Here is a 22,350-nt window from a genome sequence, read left to right as displayed (position 1 = left end):
CTCAGCACAGCCATTCATGCACGTGTTACAAAGCATTGTTTCTTTATTCAGTATTGCTCTGGAGGCATTACAGTTAACTTGCTGAATTTTTAAAAAACATATTTTTTAGTGCCAAAATGCATGTTTGAGCCGTCTTGAGATGCAGCTTAGTTTAAGATTTCATCATTTTGATGCTGACACACACATACACACACACACACACACACACACACACAGTGCTGTAAATTCATGTCCACCCACTCCCCAGTGTTTCATTTCTTAGAAAGCAAAGCAACAGAAGCTCGCATTGTTTTCTTAAATTATTGCTTTACTGTTATTTGTTCTGTTATTGCCTACATTTTACTCCTTTTTAAAAAAAATGTTTCTTTTCCTTTGGTTTGCAGGCCTTGCCATATTTATGGTTAATATTAAAAACTGCAACATTAAAATGTAGTAATATATAATTGCAGTGCTATAACCTCAAACAGAAAGAGATTTTATCTTTAATTTTTGCATACTTTTGTTCAGTGGGAAAAAGAATCCCAGTATAAGAAATGAGAATTTTTTTAATATTCACTAGTAATGCAGACCCAGTCTTCCCCTTTGCTTTCTTCTCCTCAGCTAAACTCGTATGTTTCTGTTGGATTTAGGTCTGGGGACTGAGATCAAGGTTAACTTTTTATTTGGTGAACCATTTCCGTCTTGACTTAAATCATTATCCTGTGTTGATCTTTATCCTAACCTATTTGACCTAGTCATTATATGAATGCACTCTTATGAGTATGGTTCCCCCACATCTTAAAAAAAAAACACCCGACCCCCATATATTCAAATTAATAGGTCATTTCTGTATTTTTCAGTTTGAGATTATTTGAGATGTTTTCCAGAGATGTTTTAAACTTTAATGGGGTTTCAAATCAATGTGGCCAGAAGTTTGAGTTTGACCAATCGATGCTTTTTTTAAATATATTTTTGTTGTTTGTGTGAACATATATTTTTGCAACTTATGTTCTTTTCCCTATGTTGTCTTTGGTCAGTGGATATAAGGGCTGAATGACGGATCATCTTTGAGTTTTTTTTTTTTTTTTTCCCCTTTTGGTCAGCATACTTGGCATACTCATGTTTCTGTCCATTATAGGAGTCATTGTAGGGCTCTGCGAAATTTGATCATGATGCATCTGTCTCTGGAGAAATGCTAGGATTCTCTGGATTGTCCTTTTTTTTAAGTTTTGGAGCGGTTTTATTTGCCTGTGTGATACTTTCTGTAGAAAAACAGTCCATTTTAACTCTCCAGGAAGAAATCTGAGTCGTCATGCAGTTTTCACACAGTGAGAAAAATGATTGGCACGGAAGTGCAAAAAAAAAAAAAGCCAATTGTGCAGACTGAAAAGAGCAAATAATATTCATATAATTAAACCCTGAAGCAAGGATTATGTTCACTCAACACACATCTGCTTGCTTTGCCTCTTCTGCATTAAAAGCAGGTGAGTGAAAGCATAAAGTTGACTTACCGTCAAGTGATAATGGATCTATTAGACAGGGGTGTTTTATGTTAGTGTATTTATACATCTTTATTCCTGCAGCTGGTTGCTGCTAATGTGTCAAGAAAACTAACTGTGCAGTTGTGGAAGTATTTCTGTATTGTCTAGTAACAATATTCACAAAGAGACAAAACAAATGGTTAACGTGTGTGGGCGTGCTCAGTCTGACATGGGTCCTGGGTTTATTTGCTCTTCTGTTTTGCAAATGTTCAGGTTACTTTGACATGCTCTTGGCTGGCACAGCTGGTGATTTCCTGTATCCAAACACTCTGCTGGCATTGCAGCCGCATCCAGAATATTGTAATTATAGGCTTCTTGTGGCTCTCATTCCAAGAACTGCAGAAACTTCTAACATGTCCATACACGATGATGTTGCATATGTGGAAAGGTATAATTTTACCCTGCTACATTTTACCTCCTGCACTGATTGGCCCAACCCGCACTATTACCTGCATGATTTGACTTTACCTTGACGTATGTCAGCAAGTGTGGTAATACAAAATCTTTGAAGCGCAGGTAATATTTTCTGATTCATACATAAACGACTTGGTATGAGAATAATCGGCATGATTGAGATCCATTCTCGTGAGGATTTGTTGTTTTTAGACCTCTACATTCATTCCTTTACATTAGAATATAAATTGGGATAGACGCAAAGAAAGCCTGTGGAGAGGAAAAGAAGGGTCTATGAGTCGAGCTGAATATTTACGTTCAGTGACGAGAAGAACCTAAACCTTTTGGCAATCACACACCGCCTGCTGATTTTTAGGTGCATCCCACTTAATTAGAATGCCACCCAAAAGTAAATGTATTTCTGTAACTCGGTTAAACACGAATATAACTTCATTACACGCAGCGTGGTATATTTTTATTATTTGCTAAAGGAGCTGACTTGTTAGTGCGCCGTTCCACATGCTTGCGTTTGCTGAGTAGCTTTATGAAGATGCTGATTTCATTTTACAGCTGATGCTGGCAATACCAATACCTGCTTGAATCATCAGCAAACTGATCCGACTTAAACCTCACTGTTGACCAGGGGTTTTATCAAGAGGAAGCTGAGGGACATCAGACGTGCTGAAGGCTGCTACTAAAGCAACCTGGGCTTCTTTAACTCTCCAGCAGAGCCACAAGCTCATTGTCTCCATGCTGTGCTGCAGGGATGCAGTAATTTATGCAAAGAAAGCCCCGACTAGTTATTAACTTCATGAACTGAATAGGACACGGACCAGCCTTTCAGCAGAGCCACATTCTTGCATTAAAAATCGTTGTTTTTCTATAAACTATAAGGTTTAATCATCAGAAATATCAAACACTTCTAAATCTCAATCTCTGTGCAACAAAAGTATGTAATATATATACTTTTCCTTTTTTTGAATTGAATTACTTGTATGAATGAACTTTTCTGTGATGCTTTCATTTATTGTGAAGCTCTGTTGCAGTGAAGGGTTCGGATTTCTGCTATGCGAAAAAAAATGTGAAATGCCAGTTGTGCTAGTCACTGTTAACTAGACCTGCAGAATGGGCCATTCACAATTTTGGAATCCTTTTTTGGGGAAACTATGCAAGCAATTTTGAAAGATAAAATTACTAGGAAGGACATTGAATGAACCATCTGCCTACCAAAAGCTTGCTTTCACTATTCAGATTAATGGAGGGAAGCCTGCTTTCAGTTTTGAAGAGGCTGTTTGTTGGAGGGAAGCTGTTCCTTGCAAGCTGTTGGCTCTTTTCCACCGGTACAGACACTGTTTCGTAGGTGGGATTCATTATACATTTACTGCAGTTCTGAACAGAGTAGCCAGTTGTCTTGAAAGGTACATTTTATCCCTCAGTTATACCTTCGTCTTCTGATTCTTCTCCTTCAAAAGAAAAAAGTGCTAACATTTTCTTGTACCTCATCTATTTAATTCTTCATTTAATCAGCCTGTCTGTTCAGAAAACGTGATCAGAAAACTCGGCCTCACTTTACCCGTTTTGTTAAAGCCGTGTTGCAGAAAGTCCTTCCGTTATTTGGCTTTTCGCGTCCTCCTCTATGACATATTTGGCACGTGTAGTGCTGCCTTTCACATGCTGGTACGGTGTAGCAGAGCTTATTTATCATCTGATCATTCATGCAGGCAGAAGATTTTATTGATGCCACAGGCTTGCTCAGGAAAATATTTGTTGCTACTAGTTCAGAAGTGAGAAAGTGGCTAAATTATACAACAGATGGCCTGGCTGTCACAAGATCCCACTTTTCATTCAGATTCATTCATCTGGTACAATTTTCTCTCTCTCTCTCTCTCTCTCTCTGAGCTCTGGTAAAGCTTTCACAAATTTCTTTGAGTGAAAAGAAAGCAAAGATTTAAAGGATGGAATCCCTATAAATATTTTATTAAAAATGATGGCTATGCCGTGAAGGCTGCTTGTATAATTAAGATTGTTTTGCACAAAGCATATGTTAATGTCTTAACATCAATAACATTTTAACAATTAGAAGAACAATCTATTCAAAAAAGTCAAGAAGTATTTTTTCAAAGAGCCTACTTATGATTTTAGTAAGTAAGCACAGAAGATGAATACAAGAGAAATAAAAAAACATATAGTATCTAAATATTCTGTACACTACTTACTATATAGAGTAGAAGAGTAATATCAAAGCTGAATAAAAATCTGGCTTATCAGATGTTCACTGATATCTCAACAGTTTTAAGAAAGGGGCTTGCAGTCTCATTTTAAAGGCTAAGGCAAATGAGGGAAAATTCAATGTTTTGGAACCGTCTTTGATCAGTTGGCTGCCCAAGCCAGAACTGAATGGAAATAGAGGATGCCTTCTCTGAGTCAGACACAGCTGTTTTAATTTCTCAGAACTTGTGTTTTGGCTATTGGGTTCAGCTCTGTTAGTCAGGAGATCACTCAGGAACTGGAAAGCTCTTGGTTCTGGCTCAGTTCGTTGGATGCTTGGGTTGTTTCCCTACTTTGGCTTTGAAACTGTTGAAGAAAGTGACTGAGGAATCCTAACTATATTGGAGGTGTAGAGGAAAAACGGCTTTGTTGGGATTAACAATTGTATCAACATAAAAAAAAAGCATATGGTGAAAACATTTTTTTGCATCCACGTCTCACCGTGTTGAGCAGATTTTTTATTTTTATTTTTTTACCAATTGTCAGGCAAACCTGTTGTTGCTTGTGTTTGTCTGCTTTCAAGTCTCACCTTTTAGCTGGAGTTTTGGAGGAGAAGAGTCATCCCAGGGTGTTAATAAGCCAATTAGAAGCAAGCTTTAAATATTGTGCAAATCACTGCTTGGTGGAAATGGTTTAATTTTTCTTTTTATGTCTTCTAACTAGTGCAGGAGTCTGGGACTTCAATTCTTAAGGGCTTGTGTACCACAACTTTTAGATGTGCTGAATCACCCCATCAGCTGGAAATAAATAAATACAGAGTCCTGCTAATAATTTAATTATTTGACTCAGATGTGTTTAAGCAGAGCCACATTGAAAGCTCCTGGACACCAGCCCTCGAGGACCCTAGTTTGATACCCCAGACTAGAGCGAGATGAAAAATGTCAAAGTTACCATCTGCTGGCTGAAGCTTTATTTTCAAGATTTCCAAAGTGTAACCATTTTGTTAAATAAAAAAATGGGAGAGTTTGCTTTCGGATTCTGTTAGATTAATGAATAAAGTTAGCAAATCAATTAAAAACTTTTCTGAATTGGCAAAATAAGATTTAGATGCTGAGAGACATCCAGATAGATTATTTTGAGTACAGTCTTTCAAAGTCGTAGAAAACAAATATTTTCCGATTCCCTGACTCCCTTTGCAAGACTTAAAAGCTTGTCCAGCAAAGATATTTTGAATCACCCTAGAGGAAAACGGTTAAATGAGGTGAAAGGCCAGATTGTTCCTGTGCACTTTTACTCACTGATTCTTAGTCATATTAGTCATGTTGTCTTCCTGTTGTTCACTCTTTTTAGAGTCATACATGTGATATCTGGTAATTCATGCAACTGATAATTTGTACAGGATTGTGCAATGCTTTCATAATAAGTTATTAGGCCAGATTCCCACGTCCAAAAACACGACCGTTGCAGCTTAATCTCTGCCTGTCCGTGTTTTTGTGATTTTTTTATTTATTTTTTCTTCTTTCTCCTCCTCAGTCCTATCAAGCATGAGATGACCTTTTTAGACTCCACTTCAGTGGCTGCTCTTAGACATGTTTTCTTCTTTGCTTTGTTTTTACCGTTTCCACACTCTTGGGTTTGGGCTTGTCGGTACCAAAACCAGTTTACAGGTCCGAATGCTTTTAAAGGTCACACTAAAAGGCTGGTTTTTTTTTTTTTTTTTTAAGTTATTTTTTCAGAAAGACGTTAATGAGTCGTTGGTGTTATCTCCAGGTAGATTATATCTTGGCAGGCTTTTTTTTTTTTCTTTTTGCCAGTACATGTCAGAAATCTAAATTAGGTCAAAGTATTACTGTAGTAGATATTTTGATTATTATCAAACTGCTAAACCTTGTTTTTGCGACCTCTTTAGCCACAGTCGGTGTCAGTTTACACAAATATCACTGTGCAGTTGAATCATATTTCATCGGTACCCACACGCACATACGAACAGACTTTGGTGGCCCAGTTACACAGCTCACCTACATGAGGGGAACGCTGTCTTGCTTTTGGGTTTAAAGGGGCTCTTCAGCTGGGGTTTTCAGTAAGAATCCATCTCTTTTCCAGACACTTCACCCTTATTTTGTATGCGTGCTCAGAGTGGGTTCAGCTGTAATGTTTGTTCAAGTGAAACCTGAGCCATTTGGTGCGGAGGAGCCTCTTCTCGCGGTGTCATCCTCTACAGTGTGAGTCAGTGAGCCCAGCTTAGTCACACCCCTGTGCCCTGGTTTTCAGTCAGTTCCTCTGCCTCCTAATTGTATCTGGACTAAAACAGTCAGCTCAGCCTCACTCTTCATCTGTCTTTTCAAATAAGTGTTATAAAAGCAGATTGTACTTTTACCTTTTTTATCCTCCCTCTCGCAATGTCGATGTTCTTTTTGCTTGCAAATGTTGGATTTTTCCGGGCTCTTTTTTTTTCTACTGTAATTGAAATTACGGTATTTTTTTTTTAATATAAATAAATAAATGAAAAACTTCTGTCCAAAAATTGAAAACACCTAGGTCTATATATAAAAAAAAAATTCCCCATCATGCTATATTAAGTCATATTCACCTAATTTTTGGAAAGCTGCGTTCACTTTCCAAGCTTTCAAGCCTGATGACTAACTGACCTGAATCAAGATTTCTCCTAAATGGAACCAGTCTTGCAACACAAAATAGACTAAACAGACCTCAAAAAGCAACACATCATGTCCTAAACTAAAGAAATGCAAGAACAAATAAGAATTGCAGTCATTGACAGATTTAAAAACCAATTCTTAACATATTTGGACTCACTTTCCCAGAGCGATGGTCTTTATCTACAAATGGAGATTAGGACAAATAAATGCCTCAAAGCACTGCAGGTCTCATTTGCCAAATTTAAAGTTTGTGGCCATGATTCAACAATAGAAACTTGCACAGACCATCATACCGATGATCAAAACTGGCATTGGTAGAGTGTTGATGTGATAATCAATAGAAAGTTGAGTTGTTGTCTCTTATCAGGAAGATTCTCAGGGAGAATGACCAGCAATTTGTTTCTAAACTTTTATATGGTCAGTAATCCAGAACCCACCTGTAAGACCCACCTGTCTTTGATTGGCCCTGTTAAAGTTTTGACTTTAGTCAGCGTGCTGCAGAGTTACCTTAAACAGGCCATTTTAAAATCCCCCAGTGTTGCTGAATTAAAACAATCCCTTAAAGATTGGAATAAAATCCCTCCACTCATTGCTTCTACTTACAAAAACTTGATTTAATTTGTGACAGGTTAGTTTTATTGATCGAATGAAATAATTTTCCACACAGGGAGAGGCAGGTTTTTGATCACTTTTTACCTGAATAAATTTCATCACCACTTAATATTGCAATTTCTCTCCTTTTCTTGCTCTAAAACCGATGATATCAACACTCCAAATAATTTAATTATGACAAAAAGCACAAACCGATGAAATCTGCATGAGAGAGAGAGAAAATAATCTTTCACAGCACAGTAGCTGTCAAGTCTCAAACCTTAGCAGGTTCCAAGACATAGTATCACCACCACTCTTCCAGCTGGAGCTCAAATTTCACAGGAGTGCATTATCCTGCCACTGTAAAAATGTTCATGAAGGATGTGTGTGTGTGTGTGTGTGGCTGCAGCAGTGTTTAGGTGGGTGGTACGCGTTTGTCGGGCCCAGAACTCTCTCAGCAGAACATTGCCCCCCAGCACTAGTCTCCTTTTTATTATGCACTCCATGCATCTGGATAGTGTTCCTCACAACAAGAAGTGTAATTACAATCATAACAATGGCATCCGCATCGATAAACAATAAGAATCTCCAAATTGAGGCCAAGCATGTGCTGCGTGTGCCAGCTACATCCTCTCCCAAAAATAGACCGGGTATGTTCTTCAGGCAATAAGAAACAAAGACGGGAGCAATCAGGAGATCAACCACCGCTATGAGAGCTGAGGTTTTTATGTGTGCAAGGCCAAACATTGGTTTCTCTTGTGTCAACATGACAAAAAGCAATAACTTTAAAAGATGGCATTAGTGTAATGAGTTGCATGTCATTGTCTCCCCTTCTTACTTGCATTGGCCTAATACCTTAACTGAGATTGAAAGCAAAGGATTACTTAATTTTAGAAGATGGTTTCACTAAATAAGCACAAATTAAAGTTTTTCAGAGAACAGCTCAGACAGCTTGAGAATATGATTTTGTTTACCCTTTTAAATAAGATCAGATGGATAAGAGAACTGAAAAATAATTATTTGTATTTTGATTTTTCTGGCTGTTTAAGTGGCTATTTTTAAATAAATTTTACCTAATGGTATTAGGCGTAATAATACCATATTGCACGTATACCATTAGATAGTAGATTCACACATTTACTGCACTTTTTTAAATAGTTTTACCACCTACAGGACATTGTCATTTTTTTCTACATGGATGATTTCCCATAACAGAGAGAGCCAGAAGCACAACAAGAAAAAGCAGCAGCTTTGGTGTATTTCATTCAGCCTTCCTGTTATCTACTGAAGATCTCACTCTCTCATAGCCTGAGTGAACTGCAGACATGTCAACTGTGTTATTCCTCTGACATCGTTTTACAATCCGATTCCAAAAGTCTCCTTAGTAACAGTATCCAATCTGAAAAGTGTTGTCGCTTAAGGTACTTTGATTGATCAGCTTTTCTTTTATTGGGTTTACGCTTTACTGTTTTTCCCCAGAGGTATCTGTCACGTTTGGAGTAAACTATCATCTCCTTTCCAAAACTTTTTCTCTCAATCCCCCTCTGCTTCTAAATGTGATACTGCAGACCATAAAACCTTCTGTGAGCTACCAAGCTCTGTATAGGTGAGCTGCAATACACGCAGAGCTCTTTGTAACTCATCCTCTGGTCTCACATCTCTGAGATCTTCTTTGAACAGAGCAGAGCGGCCCGCATCTTGACCACATGTCACTTCTAGCGCAGATAAAATCCACTGAGTCACATCCTGAGCTTCTTATACAGGTTAGGCTGTTACCAGTGAACTGCTGACTGGTCATGCGGACCCGTGTTAGGAGTCCGAAAGTATCTAATTGGCTGCTGCCTCTGTGTGCTGTTGAACTGGATCAGTGTGATGCAGCGACAGCCCACAAATTCAGCTAGCCAGCCAACCTCGCACACAAACCAAGCCCTGAATGGAAGGTAAAATGGGAGACTTTAAGGTCACCCTTTCTTCCTCTGCTTCCTCTTCTACATGGCTTTGAAAAGGCTTACCAGCATGCAGCATCCAAATTTCTGCTGCTGCATTTCAAACAATTTCTTCCACTTTGAAACTACCAATCAGCTTTTTTTTTTTTTTTAAGAAGAGTGATGTGGAATTTAGCAACTAGCTGAAAATGTTGTTTTTTTTCCAAATGTAAAAAGATCAATGCTGGAGAATTGTAATTGCGAGATTAGAGCCCTAAGTATACATAAATTACTGGAGTTTTATGTCCACTTTATGACTACTTGTTAAATTCATAGCTACAGACATGCAATAATGTGATCGTGTCATAACATACAGAGTCGTGTAATATGATCTAAATACTTTTAAGCATAAAAACAACATTTTTTCTTGCTGCTGCAGTACATATTGAATAAATATTTTATATTCAGCGTTTGACAGTCCAGCATAAATATATATATTCAAATGCATTTTACATGGAGACTGATACAAAAGGGGGAAAATGAAAAAAAAATGACAGGTGGGGCTAAAAGCTGAAAGCGAAGAGATAAGAATAGAGGTGAGCAGAATAGAGATTGCAAGATAACACCCTAGAAGGCTGCTTCTCCACCTGCAGAAACAGGAAAAAAAAACAAAAAAACAGCGATAAACGTAGCAACAACAATCACTGAAAAGCACACAGTACTAATTATTACAAGCTGCATTTAGTGGCAACTGCACAACTGCAGCCCAATATAGAGAGTATCTCTAAACACCTGAATGCAAAGACCTTTGGGGGTGGGGGGGTCCGACCCTGTCTGTATGATATAATGTGGCATTAGATGGATTTTTTTTCCTGCTATTGCAAAACATAATTTATTTTTTTACAAAGATTATAGTCATAAGTACATCTTGGATAACTTCTTTACTGATTTAAAAAAATATATATATATATTTCTTTGATAATTGGACTCTAAATCAAGAAACACGTTTTGTTTGGGAGTTTTTAACGCGTCCATGTTTTTGTTTGTTTTTTGTTTTGTTTTTTTCCTGTCCTGTCTTTCACAGAAGATTTCAATTCCACGGTCAGAAACTTCCAGCGAGCTGCAAACGTTTACTTTCGACCTGTCGAATGTGGGCAGAGACAACCCCCAGGGCAGCTTCGACTGCATCCAGCAGTACATCACCAGGTGAAAGCTAAAGCAGATTCACATCCCTTTTTTTCCCCTCTTTCAGTGAGAACTGACTTCACACAAGTTTTGAGCTGAATGAACAGACCTCTTTTAGATGCACTTGCAAACTACAGTAAGAAATGAATTTATACATCCAGGGGTTACATGTGTAGCCACTTGCACACTTTCATTTGGTAGCAAAGAAGCTACACGAGAACTAATGAGTCTAAAAAGGAACACGTGATTAATCGAATAAACACACGTGGATTTTAGTGCCTAAAATGACGGGCACAGAAAGTGAAAGGGGAACAATGAGAATCTTGTCTTTTTCAGATTTCTGACCCCAATTATTCTGAAAGTATTTTTAACATGTGGGTCAGGCAGAGTTCATTTAAGTCTCTCCCTAGATCCTAATCAGGCTTGAATTGCAGCCTGAAACCCAAATGACCGAGCTCAGCTTTTGCAGACCGTGCCGGCAGCGTCTCATTTTCCACCAAAGTGGAGGAGAATCAAAAAAAACAGTCGGAAAGTCAGGAAAGAATCAGATTTTATGTGGCAATGAGCTGCACAGTGGGAAACCATGGCTGGTTGGAGGAAATTGGAAAAATAATCGTTGTTCCCACAGAAGATTTATTCAATCTCTGGGTAGGAATGAAAAGTTGAAAAATAACAAAAATGGCTTCTGCATGTAATGCAAAAGCGTATGTGAGAATGGCTTGGCTTCCTTTCAATTGGCTATCAAATCAATGTTTTGTTTTTTTTTCTTTCATACTTGTGTTTCAACTTTTCTCCTCTTTCTGCCTGTGTTTTTCTTCGCGTCTGCTCTTTGTTTTGGTAGTGAAGGGGGCATTCAGCTGGATTGTCTGGGCAGCATCCAGGACAAGATCACAGTGCGAGCCACCGACGACTCCTACCAGAAGGCCAGAGAGAGCATGGCCCAGGCTGAGGAGACGACTCGCAGCAGGAGCGCCATCGTCATCAAGCCGGGGGGGAGATACGTAGGTGAGGAAGGCTGGATATTGACTCGAACATACTGTTGCTCGGTGCATAATGTGCTTTTAGCCTTGAGCTTCCCAGACTGCTAGCTTATAAGTTTGTGTTTAGTTTCTGAGGAGAGCAATCAGACCCTCCACTTAGACATTGTAAACATGTCAGGAGTTAAGTTACAGAGTCAGACTGGAAGAATCTGCAAACATCCAAGTGATGATGTAGTTTTGCTCTTGTTGTGAACTGGTTCACCCTGGATTTGACGGGCTGTTTGGGTCAAATAGCAAATGATTTTTGAGTTGTTCCATTCACCGGCTACTTTCTCGGTGCATTTCTGCTGCGCAGCACTTTTTTAATAAAACATTCGACGAGTTCAGCGACCCAAAAGGGAAAACCATAAATGTCTCTGTGCATAATTAAAAAAACTTTTATATATATTTTTAATTGTGTTTGTATATAGAAAAATTCTTTTCATGTGTGGCTGACTTTCAAAGGTAAGAAAGTCCAGATCCGGAAACCGGCACCTGCGCTTTCAGACGTGGCACCGTCACGGAGGACGTCTCGGCCCGTCCTCATCTCCAGCAGCACGCAGAAGAAAGCCACGACTCAGCACCGGCCTCTCCGTGAGCGCCTCGTACACCTGCTGGCCCTGAAGCCTTACAAAAAGCCTGAACTGATTTTGAGGTTGCAGAAGGACGGCCTGTCACAGCTCGACAAAGAATCCCTGGACAGCCACCTGCAACAGGCGAGTCATGGAAACATCTACGACATTGGGGTTTTCATTTTCTCCACTCACTTTCATCTTCAGTGTCATTCCCCCAGATTAGTTGGCGAAGATTAGTGTATTAACGCAGTGCTATGTTTCTGTTCTTAGGTTGCCAATCTGAATGGGAAAGAAAATACCTTCACATTGAAGGATTTTATGTACAAGGAAGTCCAGAAAGACTGGCCAGGATACACGGAGGGAGACCAGCAGCTTCTCAAGAGAATTTTGTTCAGGTATGTCACCTTGTATTTTTTTCAGGATTGGATGTAGTAGACCAACACAATCGGCACATAATTATGAAGTACAAAGAAAAGGTTGTACAGTTTTCAATACTTCCTGCAGCTAAACATCAGAAGACTGTGTTCTGCACTTCTTCTTTTACTCTGATGCCTTCAAAATTCAGTGCAAGCAATTGCCTGCATACTGAGCTCGAGCTTTGTGTAAAGAATATTGAAAGAATAATCCTGTTATGTTTATACTATATGTTATCCTTGTCCTTTCCTGAACAATGACACCTGACAATCAAAACTGTGAACTACTGGAAGTTTAAAAAAATTCCTGTAAGTACATCTGGATAAGGGACTTTTTGACCCTGTTTAATCAAAAAGACAAAAGCAGAAAAGTTGTTTTTGACGTGTTTTGCCTATGAGGAAGAGAAACAGGAAAAGGCCAAAGGATATCGATAAGGGATTATGCAAGCTTTGCTAAGGAGGGATAGATTCAAAGTTGAGTGACATTTTAAAGGCCGTGTCACATGACCCGGTTGACTGACCAAAGAATATATGATATAAAATTACCAGAAACACAGAAACGGGCCAAGGCTGCAAGGGGGGGGGGGACTCATGCTTGTTTAAAACAGATGCTTGTTCATACTGTGGGGAAAAAAACAAAACAAAACAAAAAAAACTTTCCAGTTGCCTGTTGGAAAATAACACTCTAAAGTTAATTTTATGTAAACTTTTGTAGGTTTTTCTACTTCCTATTGGGTTTTACACAAAATAAGGTCATTAAAAAATCCTGCATAAGTAACTTATTTTTAAAAAAATATATTATTTTACATATTTGTTCAAATTATTATTATTATTATTACTACTACTACTACTAACATAATATAAGACAGATATTCTGTGAAAGAATTGAGCTGTTCTACCTTCTCCCAGTGTTTATTTTTCTTTGGTTTGTTTTAAGTTTTGTTCATAAAACTTGCTGAAATGTAGTAAAATAATAACACAGATGTATTTTGAAGCAGTCTTCAGTTGAAACATTTACAAGCATAGCGGCTGAACTATCCCACTCTAAATGGATTTCTGTTTCTTTAATTCCCAGTGCATCCAATGAGTTCACAGACACATTTTGTTTTGTAAGACAGTGCAAATGTGCACCTTCTCTTTCTTTTTTTGCACTTTCAGCTCAGTTTGTGAGCATCAGCTGACTAAAAACCAGAGCCTCCCACCTAATTCTGCCTCCCCCGCCTTAGTTCCTCTAGAGTTTGGAGCTCATGCAGCAAGTCACGCAGGAGCAGCAGCAGAGCAACATGACTGGAACGCGCATGATGCAACAGTGTTCCAGCACATGCTGATCTATGTGTGAGGTGGCGTCCGTCCAAGGTCCAGCCGAATCGGTCTGCCTCTCGTCTCACTTGCAGTCCCTGCCTGCAGGACTGTCCTCGTGCCAAACCGTGCCCAACAACTGAGTTTGTCATCAGTTGTGGCAACATTGTGCAGCTCTAAGCACCTTTTAATTTTGCAACCGTAATGTCATCTCTATTTGTGCACTCTTAATCCAGAGCAAGCTTTAATGTTTTGCTTCTTGCCATGCTATACATGCATAAAAATCTATGCGTTTTTTTTTTTTTTTTTTTAAATCCTGAGACTTCATTTCATCTCTGTGGAGATGATCAGTTTTTCTTGGATAGGTTTATATTTTTTTTTTTTTTTTTTTTAAATCCTGAGACTTCATTTCATCTCTGTGGAGATGATCAGTTTTTCTTGGATAGGTTTATATCAACACGGCTCCTTGTTTGGCTGCTACTGCCTAACTGCTTGCTCTACTACAACACGAGGCTCGCTTCGTACCTGGAGCCGTAATGTTTTCTGCTTGGATAAATGAAGCCAAAAGTGCATATCCTCCTAAGCAGGTGTGAACGTCGCAGCCGTGCGAGCTCTGTGTGGGGGTGGCCAGGAATAAAAGCAGTTCAGAAGCAAACACAACCGGTGCCTCGACTCCTCCGAACATCTACGTAGCGATTGTTTTCATAATCCCGCTGGCCAAATGGCTTCCTTTCTCAAAGTGAGCTGCACCACCATATTCTCCAGCTCTCACTTTCTTTCTGTCACTGCAGAGTGTTAGCTTGCCGTCTCACTATCTTCCATCAATCTGCTGTAGTTGTTAAGCTATAAAATAAACACTCAACTAACTGTGACAGAGATTAAAAAAAAAAAGAGAGAGAGAATTATCCATTAAATACTTCTTAAAAAACACACTAAATGGGGTTAAACTAACGGAAATGTGTGGGTTTAATTGCTGAAAATTAGCATAATCTGTTTGTGATGAAAACGCTGTTCTGTCAAGTACCTCCTCCTTCACAGTTGTCATAGCTACCCACTCAGCTTCACACGGCAACTGTAACTTGTCTCCGAAGTCCGCTTCCATGTAATTTACTTGTCATCACGGAGATGAGAGCTCAATAGTTTTTGTCGTTTTGAGTGATGCATTTTCAAATTTAAAGGATTTAAATGTGTTGAATTTAGAACATGATGGCACTTACCGGTTTTAGGAGAAAACTTTGAATGTCCAAATATTAGCGACAGTAAAAACAGGATAACAAATTTCCCGTGCCTTAAGCGCTTCTCGCATTCTGTTGCGAGGAATGTGAATAAATGTGGAGCTTTTAGATGATGCTGCTGATGTTTTATTGGTTAATGCTGTTCCACTGAGTGTAGCTTTGACTGTGATGTTTTTTCAAGCTGCTTAATTGGATCTGCACCTGTTTTTGCTTGAATTCACACAGAAAACAGGCCCAAACCAGCTCTGCACCCATACCAGAGAGCCCTCCCAAAGAGCTGGGATCCAGTTCTCCGTCTCAGGTGAGTCCTGCCTTCCCTCGTTCACCTGGTGGTCACCTTTTCACCTTCCAAGCATGTTGACTGAGATACTTTTACTGCAGCTTTATGCAACTGCATGTCCACTGTGATTATTAAGTCTATGGCAGTTCAGCTTTCCATCACTTTAAGACATAGGAGACTATTTATTTCCCCTTTTTGTGAATTTATTCTGGTTTGAATTTTTGCGTTAACTTTTTATTTATTTATTTTTTTTGCTTGAGTGTATTTTTGTTTTACAGCTTAATTTGTAATGCATGTCTAACTGCTTCCATTTGACTTGCGTTGCTTACAAACACATGGCCAGCAGGATTATTTACGTTTCCATTCGGAAGACAAACGAGAACCTGCTCTGTTTTATTAATAGCTCCTTCCCTCCAGGTTGTTTTCACCCCAGGCACTTACTGTATGCCCCATTCTTTCCTGTCCCTCCCTTTGCAAACACAACACAGACATGTACACACACACACACACACACACACATACACATACATGCGTAAAAGACAGCAGTACTGAAGGATTAGTTTGTAGGATATTTCTTACAAGTAGCCACAGAGAGCTTAGTGTAATGTTCAGGTTAAATCAGGAAGTTCCACAATGCAGTTTTTCATACTCACTGGACAAATACAGTAGATTTCAAAAGTGTTACTTCCCGTCGGTCACATACTTGCACCCTTTAAGTGCCAAACATCCTGAACAAGTCAACAGAATAACAAAAGCATATGTTACTGTTAAAGCATCTGTTTCCACTTAACATCTGTTAATACAAAGTGAATGCACTTGCTGCTGAAATTGTGTTATATAAATAAAATTACATTACATTACACTAAGAAAAAAAAAACTGATTGCATAAATGTTCACTCATGTAAACTACTGTTGATTTTTTATTTTTTATTTTTTTTCTTCTCAAAATCGGTTTTCTTCCTCGTCATTGTGAGGATGTCCACGGCCATTTTCAAGTGACCCAACAGGTCTTCTGTCAGATTTACCTTGTTGCATACAAGGAATCGTAACCCTAGATCACAATGCTTCCACCACCATCTTTCACTGATGTTATAATGTCTGTTTTTGTTTTCCCTGAAAGTGCCTTTTGAAAATGTAAAGTTTGGGTTCATAAATTCATATCTCAGTTTGCCTCAAGGTTTTGGGAAAATGTTAGCCTTGTGAATGTTTTGTACCCTTCTCCTGATTGATACATTTTTACAGTGTGCTCCCTTTGATTCTTAGTAGGCTCTTTGGAAACTGTGACTGTATTTGAAACTGAAGTTCATTCTTCATTTTCAGTTGAATTATGCAGAACATATTTGATTTTACCATATCACAAAAAAGTGACATTTTTAGAGATGTTCGTACATGGAGGCTCCATCCATGGATAGTTTTGATCTCATATTAAGGTGTTGGACGAGTTATGCAAAATAATTCTTTTGAAGGGGTAAATGAGTCTTGCAGATGCAGCCCCAATCATTAATTGGTTCTTGATCTATCTTTCCAGCGTTATGCTGAGACGTTTTAAGGATGTTAGTTTAGATTCTCAGCCATCTGGACATGGTAATCGTGAAAGTTAAAAATGAAGGTGCCAGTAACTGGACTTCTCTCATTTTCTTGAAGATATCCAAAAGGTTTCTTCAGTTCTGAAACTTGGAAAGCATCAGGTCCACAATGTGTAATCAGTAACAGTCACACGGAAAGGGCGATATCACCCTTATTGATGTCACTAATGAGGTCATGTGAAATCCTGGCCCTACCCTCTATTATATTCCCTTTTTAAGTCTCGTTGACTCTGACGATCCTATCAAATCCCCAACAATGTCAACAACAGTGACTACAGTTTTGGTCAAATGTCTCAAGGTACGAGTTTCTGTGAAACCGCCTGGAGAAACAAGTCAAGGCAACACTGTAGATGTTAAGGAGGTTTGAATTTTAGACAGCTTCCTCTGTTCAAGGTTGGTTTTTCATATTTCACATAGATGGCTTCTTTCACGCCTCTCAAACCGTCGGTCTTCCCTGTCCAAAATGTGTACATTGTTATCTTTGAAGGATTGTTCTTTGTCCTTGAGATGTAGATAAACCTCTGAGTCTTGGCCTGAGTTAGCTCATCTGTGCAGCTGCTGTTTTGCTTCTCCAGTGTAAATGTCTGAACATTCTTCACTGCGCTGGACTGCATTTACCAAACCACTGAGCTTTTGTTTGGGTGTTTTGTCCTTTGTCTGAGAGCTTTACTAGATTTAAAACATACCAGAAAATTGTGTTTGGAAAACATCCTTCATTAGTGACGACAACGACCTCATTATCTTTAGTTAAAAAAAAAAAGTCCTCCTACTTTATTCATGCATAGATAAAGATTAGGGAAAGCATTTGAGAATCTCATTATATATTAGATGAATACATGCATGTCCCACTTGTTCATTTTCTCCACTTCCCTCACATTTATCTTTAGGATATTTCTTACAAGTAGCCACAGAGAGCTTAGAAATGCAGTAGTACTGCATTTCTGTACAGCAGTACTACTGCACAGAAATGCCCTGGTGCTTTTACATGTCAATCATCGGGAAGGGGCAATTCAGTGTCGGTCGGGGGCAGAAACCTCCACACCCCCTTTGGCACTGCCCCTGTCTCTATTGCCCCATCAGGGTGATTGCTCCTGATTAAAACTAAAGAGCCCTATACTTACAACATGAGTTTCTGAACTGAAGAAGGTTTGGGTGAGAGGATGAAACGTCTTCAGGATAATAAGAGAAGTCCAGTTCAAGTACTCATTTTAAGTGTTTTGGAACATTTTGGTGAAAAAACAGCTTTTCTGTAATATATTCTTTTGCACCTGTCTTAAACACCTGGTGTCTTATTTTTCACCAGAAACGGCCAACTGTTGACTTCATCGACCCTCTTGCCAACAAAAAGCCCAGAATATCACACCTTGCCAGCAAGGCCGCAACAGTCCAAATGAACGGTAAGCTCGGGTCTTCGTGCGGGCGAGGAGACTCCGGCGGCGCAGTGTCGACGTCCGAAAGCGGCATGACGTCCGGCTCGCAGCCGCTCCCGGTGCTAGACATCCCGCGTCCTTTCGAGGCTTTGTCGGACGTCAGCAACGACTCCAGTAACAACGGGCGGGACGGCGACTCTCAGGAAACGACGCTGTCCGAGAGGCTCAGTCAGCCGCCATCGCTCCTGTCCGTGTCGACGGTGGCCTCAGCGCCCAGCATAGGCACATCGTCCTCCGGGCACACCGTGCTGGAGGGCCCGCGGGACAATGGCCCTTCAGCGGTTAACAACAAATCCAGAAAGAAGTCAAAAAAGCATAAAGACAAGGAGAAAAGCAAGGACAAGGGGAAAGGGAGGGCGAAGGAGAAAAAGATCTGTCAAGAGCCTGCGTCTGAGCCTAAAGCAGCATGTGAGATGAGCCTGACAAACTTCAAGAACAGTATTGCGTTTAAAAGCACAGGTAAGACCCAGCACACTCACACATTGTGTGTTTCTCAATAAAATACTACTTTATGTATACAAGTGTTAGTCATCCCACTGAGTAGGTGATGAATCATGTGACCTGAAAGCTTCGCAATGTCTAAAGTGAGACCCCTGCTGTTCAACTTCATGTCCAAAATATTCTCTGCTCTGTTCTTTATGGAAATATTCTCTTATTTATGTACAGGTTCATCTCAATAAGATAGAAGTTCAAGTGCTGATTTATGTCTATTTTGATTGATTATGGTGTTCATCTAACAAAAAAAAATCAAAAAGTTGATCAGAACAGAAATGTTGCAGCCTACGAACTAAGAAGCAGACAGTCGCCAGCTGTGTTCCCATTAAAGATGTGCGCAAAAAATGTAGATGTTCTGCTAATGTCGAAGAAAAAAGCCTCCACAATTTTGCAAATTCATTTCAATTTAAGATGATGTGAATAAGTTTTGATATGGCTGTAAAACCACAAAAACTTAGCTAAAAATACAAGTTTTTATTCTTCTTCAAAGTTAGTTTTTAAGCAAATTTGTATTTATAACTCCAATTTGCACAATTTTATGGTCAATTGAATCACAACTGCTGACAGCTTTTGTTTGTGAGGATCAGAGGCGTAAAGAAGCAAGCTGCTCAGATGCTAATAGAAAATTGAGTGGAAGGAAGACATTGTAGAAAAAAGCGCACAGGCAACAGGAATTACCACAGCTTTCAGAAGATTGCAAGGCAAAACCAGTTGTGGGAGGCAGACAGACCATGGCCTGCGACTTAAGTCTGTGTTTCACAAGCCACCAAAAGAGACAAACAGGACATGGATTACAGTAGTCGCATTCCTGGCGTTAAGCTTCTCCTGTACCAGAGACAGCAGAAGCATCCTACCTGGTTCCAGGCTCAGTTTCCCACTACATGCTGTAATAACTGTGTTTGATTGGCCAACAAACTGTCCTGATCTAAACTGTAGAAACTCTTTAAAATATTCCACACACTCACCCATGTGAGTTTCCCCGTTTGAATTGAATTCCTGAAAAAAAAACTCGCCTTTGAGCCGTCTTCACTTGTGCACACAAAATATGTCTGAGTGACGGACCAATGAGCTGACCTTCTTTAAATTAGGTTTTTGTAGTTTGTACCCCGGTCTGTCACATTTTTAAAAAGTAAAACTCAAATTTTTGTGACCTTGTTTCAGATCTGAATGGGATGTGCAAAACTACCAGTATTCCTTCATCATCACCTGAAGTGCCAGATTATTTATTGTGAGTATTAAGTAAGTTACTTAATTGGTTCTAAATATGAAATCTGGATTTTCCCAGTCAGGAATCTTTGTCCACAATCTCAACGAAAGTCATTTAAAAGTAGGAATCACTGAATCCACCAGTCTGTTATTATTAAAATGAATGCCAGATTTATGCTTGTAGATTCAAAGAGCAGGAATCTAGGGATACATCAAGCCTTGTACCATAAAATACAATGTTTTAAAAGTTTATCTTAGTTACTGCACTCATAAAATCATACAGCGAATATGATGGGTTTAATGAAAGACTATACTTCTAGATTTAAAATGCATGGGCTGGGCCCTAATTCAACACTTGGGGTCCAGATGGGGACAACTCTAGCAAGAACAAACCTTTTTTTTTTTTCTCCTCACAATCTGAAGACAAGCTTTGTTAGTGAAACAGTGAGGCACAGGAGAGAAAGGAGGAAGGAAGGCAGGTGTTGGCCAGAGTGCTGAAAACATGTGATTATCTTCTGTCATTTTGGCAGCTGTGGTCAACACAGATCTCCCCCAGGCTGCAATTTAGACAGAAGTCGAGCATAAATCAGCAGTCACAGACATGATTCATATATTTTGGGGTGTTTGTAGTTTTGCAATTTATAAGGAACTTTTTGTATTGCAGCAGAGTTAAAAAAAAATTTCTTCACTTATGTGAAGAAGAATCATTTGTTTGAGCTGTTGTAAAATTCATGTGCAAGGTGCTTTCCGCAGCGATCACGGTTTCAACACAAACAAAAGCTGGCTGCCTTTCTGGCATTTGCGTGAAATGAATCCAGCACGTCTTCTGCTCGCTGGAAACAAGCCATGATATGTGATGTCTGAGGGGGATTTGATGCTCATATTTTTTGTTGTATTTTTAATCCCAGAAAGTACACAGTGATCACCTCCCCGGAGCAGCGCCAAAGGTATAAAAACGATTTCAACGCCGAATACAGCGAGTACCGGGGTCTGCACGCTCGAATAGAGGGCATCACCCGGCAGTTCACTGTGCTCGACAACGAGCTGAAGCAGCTTCTACAGGGCACAGACAAGTACAAGGTACATGCGAAACGAACACAAAGTAATGCTCAGAAGGAAGTCTGACGACAAGGCTGATAAAATAGTAAAGACAGGGTTTCTGCAAGCTTCAGAAATGTTTTTCATAATGCATTCTTCACTTTTATGCGCCATTTATTCACTGCTGTTTTCACCCAAGTTTTTTTTTCATTTGATGAATTTAACTGTCAAGATTTTATTTATTTATTTATTTTTTGGTTGGATCTTATTGTTCTGTAACAAAAAAACAGCGGCGAATCTAAAATGAAGCAAACAATAAATTATCAAATGGAATCAGCCAGTTTTCCTTTAACCGCCTTTGACTGGTGATCAGCAGGTCACGTGTTTCTCCCCATTTATTAGATGCACTAAAATTAATCTACCATAAAACCTACAATAGAGCAGTTTATCTTCAACTTGATATAAATATCAATGCAGTCAAAATTTTAATATGCATGAGTTTATGTACGAGTCTGGTGCATCTAAAGAAATTGCTAATAAAAGTGCAGTAAGCCACAAATTGAAAAAAGATGCAGATAATTTATAGCTGCGTTGCTCAAAACTGTCAGTGGAAAATGCTTTAAAGGCTACAAAAATGTATTTTTATTATAAAGGATTGCAAAAATGAAACAAAATGATATATAGTCTGAAGAATTTACAATAGGACTGTGTGTAGATTAATATGACCTATTTTCCTTTAGTTCAGTGGAAGCGTTTCCTTGTTGCACTATGAGAGAGCGAATGGGGAAGGAATGCGTCGCATCCCAAGGCTGGAAGTTGAAACTTGCATGATTGTAACCAAAGTGTGCATTGTGCATCTGCTATTGCATTTACACATCATGCCACCCAACAATAATTACTTACAAATTCAGCATTCTAATTCGAATTTTTCCCATGCCAAATTTCTTAACTTTCACAGCTGCTGAATCCATATGTTCAGTGCTAGCCCAGTGTACTCGTATATTTCAAACTCTGGATGATACTAAAGCTTGTGAGTCCTCTGGTTTTGCGTTTCTGTCTTCGTTTTCTGTTCCACGAGACTTAAAATTGACTTAAATGGGGCAGTCAGGGGATTCCTGACTGTCTTCAGAAACCAGTTTCAGACTTTAAACAGTGGTAAAAAAAAATAAATGGGGATAATCTTTGCCCTCTGCGGTAGCATCTGTTGTTGTTTCTCTTTTATAAATTTCTTTTTTAGGAAGAATATTTGAATCAGTCACATTTAAGTAGGTCAGGTCAATGTAACCTTCAGAAAC

General features: G+C 39.1%; 1 protein-coding gene across 1 annotated transcript in view; it reads left to right on the top strand.

Annotated features, from left to right (window-relative positions):
* Positions 1-22,350, top strand: part of ell (elongation factor RNA polymerase II) — a 38,441-nt gene that overhangs the window by 13,358 nt on the left and 2,733 nt on the right. The window contains exons 3-10 of the mRNA XM_007577218.2: positions 10,379-10,500; positions 11,321-11,484; positions 11,964-12,214; positions 12,344-12,468; positions 15,246-15,321; positions 18,190-18,775; positions 19,973-20,039; positions 20,926-21,097. Of these exons, the coding sequence (XP_007577280.1) occupies positions 10,379-10,500; positions 11,321-11,484; positions 11,964-12,214; positions 12,344-12,468; positions 15,246-15,321; positions 18,190-18,775; positions 19,973-20,039; positions 20,926-21,097 (1,563 nt within the window). The remainder of the gene's footprint in view (positions 1-10,378; positions 10,501-11,320; positions 11,485-11,963; positions 12,215-12,343; positions 12,469-15,245; positions 15,322-18,189; positions 18,776-19,972; positions 20,040-20,925; positions 21,098-22,350) is intronic.

Source organism: Poecilia formosa, unplaced genomic scaffold, assembly GCF_000485575.1.
Source record: "Poecilia formosa unplaced genomic scaffold, Poecilia_formosa-5.1.2 Scaffold432, whole genome shotgun sequence".
NCBI classification, from domain to species: domain Eukaryota; kingdom Metazoa; phylum Chordata; class Actinopteri; order Cyprinodontiformes; family Poeciliidae; genus Poecilia; species Poecilia formosa.
This window is presented reverse-complemented; position numbering and strand designations above follow the sequence as displayed.